Below are 4,439 nucleotides of genomic sequence, written 5' to 3'. Positions count from 1 at the left end.
TACAATGCTACAGCAAATTGATCTTTGGTTTAAAACCCGTATCAGACTAGAGACTGAAATTGGATTGAAAGTTGATCAATTAAAGCAAAGGTCACTAAAACGTGAAATTAGTTTTCTTTTTCTAATAAATTCCAATTTTAATCTCTAGTTTGATACGAGCATAAGTCTCTTATTTTAGATTTGAGTTAAAGCAAAGTGCAAAAATTCAAACATAATTGCTATAAGTGAAATGTATGATCATTGGTTATTGTAAAAGCTCTAAATTTCGTATAAAGAAAATATTCGAAAAATTTTTCACATACTTAATTATGGACAATTTGTTTTGAATCCATTCAAAATGAATTGTCCATAGCTAAATTGGCTGATGAATTCTTACTATCGGGAGATTGCATTGCAATGTAGCGCCTTCGTAAAATTTCTTGCAAATCATTGCATGGACTTTTCTCACGTTTCATTCGCATAGGATGACCGCCTGGAGACCTATAAAAGATCAATATACAATCTTATTTTATTTTCTGAGAGCTCTCAGTTTTTGTATCATTATTAAACGTTGAATTATAGTTTTAAACAAGAAATTATGCTTTCTAGTACTGTATATGTGAATAAAAAAATAATAATTTTTTTACATACATTCACATTCAATAAATATGAATTAAAAAATATAAGATGTACAAAAAGTCCTAGATCTCTTATCTTGATAATTAAAATACTTGAAAAGTAAGCATTTTTGAGAAAAAGATATACAAAGGTTTAAATTGTAAGGTTTAAAATGATCAATTTACTGATCTTATCAATTTAATCTTGGGTGGCGCTATCAAGGTCAAATCGATTTTTTTAAATGAAACATTCTTTTTATTTTAGAATCTAACAACTGGTGTTAAGAGTTTTAAAAACACTATAATAAAAAAAACACTATAATATTTTTTTTAATTAGTACTTTTCGAGTTATGAAATTTGAAAATTACAATACCGTCGGTATTAACATTACCTAACGTGTATTATGTAGAGGTTGCCCGATCGGATTTATAAGTCGTATGTACTTGCACGCGCGTTTATGTGTATCTCTCTCTCTTCCTTCTTCTTTCTCTTTCCCTCCCTATTCCCCCTCTACACACAATTATTTTTTATTGTATTTACTCAAAATACTAATGATAACTGAACAAGAAATATAGCTTTTAATGATGCGAGGTTGGGGTGAGATCTTACACACAAGTGACTACTTGTCAATAAAAAGATAAGAGCCGCTCTGACCTTTAATATCTTTTTCCTCTCATAACAGATTAAATTTTCGGAAAAAAACAATTTTTTATACTTAAATATTAATGTTATCTAAAAAATTTTGGTTAAGACGAGAATTACAGGGATTTAAAATCAGGGTTGTCACAAATTCCTCATCCTAAAAATCCATAACTTTTCCCTGATTTTCAGACAAAATTTGATATGATTTTTTCTCTGCTTTTAATATTTTTTTGAATTTTTTTGTACTTTCATCCTGATTTGCAAACCATCAAATATTTTGTTGAGGAGCAATTTAATATAGTAATATAAATTATTATTAATGTTGCTAACATCGCCTGCATTTTATCATTAAGTTAATAGTATTCCAAAACTGCGTAGATATGATGTATATTAAATTTCTTTAAAATCAAGAATTTTCATTTTCCGGAAAATTTTATAAAATTTCTTGATTTTTCTGATCGTTTACAATTTCCCTGTTTTCCTGATTTCTAATTTTGTAGCAACCTTAGAAACTTTAGAAAAGTGCATAGGTTTACTGGGACTTAATGAGTTAATCAAGGTTTACAATTATTATTTAATTGGTGAATTAAAAAGAATCTCAATCAACTATGTAAATCTTTTAATGCAAATTCCAATGTATTAAAAAATTGTCTTCAACTTTTGTTTACTACAAAATTTATCTATATAATTAATTTATGATGAAAGTTTTTATCAGAAAAATTTTATATAAAAATATTAATCTCAATTACCTTGCAACTGGTCTTAATTTTACATTATCAATATCCTTCAGCATATCACCCGTCGATTTTTTTACACTAAATAGAATTTTCTTGCGATCTTCAATTTTGTGATCTTGCAAACTAGCCCTTCTCGCGATATGGGGTGTTGTGGGTGGTAACAATAGAAGTGGAAGTGGTGGTGGAGGTGGAGGAGGAGGTGGTAGTGGCACTGACAAAGACTTTAGATTATCTTCTCCATTGGACAAAGATGCTACAGATGCATCTATAAGACAAACATGAATCTTTAAATCTTTTCGGATATTTTTGAGTATAACAAAATATACTTGTTACATACATTTGGACAATTTATTATTTTTCACAATTGTTGAAATTTGTTCCCTAAGCTCTTGTAATTCTTGCTCTAACGCGAGCAATCGTACTTCTGATCCAAAACTAATCGGTTCGAACAGATCTGACCTGTTGTCAAAAAAATTGTTAGTGTTACAAACTCAATTTTAAAAATATTATAGAATAAAAAAATATGGACATATCTAATTATAGAGTATCTCAAAACCACCATATAATATTTTCATAGCGTATTTTAAAAAATAAAAAATATTAATACGAAAATGTCGAGGGTACAATATTGGGAATACAAATTAGTTCGATCCGTTTTTTTGTGTTCAAAAATGCATTTATTTCAAAATAAAATGAATGAACAGATCAATTAAAGTATTGTCCATCGCTGCCTACTACTTTTTCCTATCTCTCAGGCAATTTTCGAATTCCATCTCGAAAAAATGACTCGTCTTTGGAGAATCCAATTTTGAAGACAATTTTCGATTTTTGCGAAAGAAGTGAACCGGTGACTTGCTGCAGCCTTCGGAACAACCAGTAATCAGAAAGAGCAATATCCGGAGAATACGGCGGGTGCGGTAAAACATCCCATTTGAGCATTTCCAAATATTTTTTTTACGATTTTAGCGACATGAGGCCGAACATTCATCAAAGAATAACCTTATCATTTCTTTGCTCGTATTCCGGCCATTTTTCTCGCAATACATGGCTCAAACGAATCAATTGTAGCCGATACCGATCGCCCGGAATCGCCAAGTTTCAGCAGCTCATAATAAACAAGATCCTTTTAGTCCCATCAAATACAGAGCATGATCTTCGACCATGAATGTTCGACCATGGTGTTGATGTTGAGGTCGATGGCAACGATTGACCGGCTTAGCGTAGTATTTTTTCTTCTTGGGATTGTCGTAGAATATCCATTTCTCATCTCCAGTCACAATCCGAAACCTTTTCTCTGTTGTCTTTAAATCATTCGCAAAAATCGCCTTTCAATCGTCTCTCGGTTTTAGTTCATAAGGCACCCAATTTCTTTGTTTTTAAATCATTTCCATGGCTCTCAATCGTACAGAAACGGCTCGTCGAGTTACCCCCAATGATTCTGCAAGCTCCTCTTGCGTTTGACTCTGATCTTCTTCGAATAATGCCTCTAATTCTTTGTTTTCGAATTTTTTGGCTGTCCAAAGCGAGGCTTGTCTTGAACGCTGAAATCTCCATCCTTGAAACGTTGAAATCATTTCCTATGATTTATTAGTTGGAGTAGTGTCACCATAAACTTCGACAAGCATTCGATGGGCTTCAGCCGTACTTTTCTTCCAATTAAAGTAGAAAATCAAAACTTCTCGCAAATGCTGTTTGGTTAACACAAAATTCGACATTTCAAACACAGTAAAAATCAAGATTTTTGTATGAAACTCAAAGCGATATAAACTGAATATTATTAGTAGATGTTTAACCTCTCTGAAACCGCCAAAATCAGCTGTCATTATGAACCATTCATAGCTGGAGCTATCTTTAAGGAAACGGATTGAACTAATTTGTACTCCCTAAAATGGTTTTTAAATTATAACCGATTATATAAAAATAGCCAATAGGATCGTATAAAATCCGAGCACTTATATTGATGTAATTACGCGCACATCGATCTGATACTACATTCACAGTTAATATTAAATTTTTTTTATTACATTGATTATTTATATGTATAATAGCTTTCCCAATTATTGTTATTAAAATTATTAAGTCACACAAAAATTTTACGCTTGAGAAACAACATCAAAAATAATTATAAAATTTAATGTTGCTTTCTAACACTTTTATGTTCTGAAACAAATAAAATCGTGTAATTATTAATTAATATCGTGTAATTGTGTATTAATAAATCAAAGAAATAAGATTAATTTGTCTATATTTTTGTAACAATAAATTTTTATTAAAATCACAAAATCTTGATTTATGGAAATTATATTTTATTTCTCTCAGGATTTGAAAACTTGAGAAAGAATATATGTGAAAATGGAAAATAATAATTAAACAATCTTAACAAATCTATTTTATGTAATATCTTCATAAATCTACCTTATTTACTTTATGTATTTTTATTTTTATTTTTTTATGCGGAATAAT

At 30.1% G+C, this 4,439-nt stretch overlaps 1 protein-coding gene across 2 annotated transcripts in view; it reads right to left on the bottom strand.

Annotated features, from left to right (window-relative positions):
- Nucleotides 1-249: 249 nt before the first annotated feature.
- Nucleotides 250-4,439, bottom strand: part of LOC108686982 (mitochondrial fission regulator 2-like) — a 20,818-nt gene continuing 16,628 nt past the window's right edge. For both annotated transcript variants that reach the window (XM_018192521.1, XM_018192530.1), the window contains 3 exons: nt 2,314-2,435; nt 1,989-2,241; nt 250-480 (listed from right to left, as the gene is read on the bottom strand). In XM_018192521.1, the coding sequence (XP_018048010.1) occupies nt 333-480; nt 1,989-2,241; nt 2,314-2,435 (523 nt within the window). In that variant the 3' untranslated portion in view covers nt 250-332. The remainder of the gene's footprint in view (nt 481-1,988; nt 2,242-2,313; nt 2,436-4,439) is intronic.

The sequence above is a fragment of the Atta colombica genome, unplaced genomic scaffold (genome assembly GCF_001594045.1).
Source record: "Atta colombica isolate Treedump-2 unplaced genomic scaffold, Acol1.0 scaffold101, whole genome shotgun sequence".
NCBI lineage: Eukaryota > Metazoa > Arthropoda > Insecta > Hymenoptera > Formicidae > Atta > Atta colombica.
This window is presented reverse-complemented; position numbering and strand designations above follow the sequence as displayed.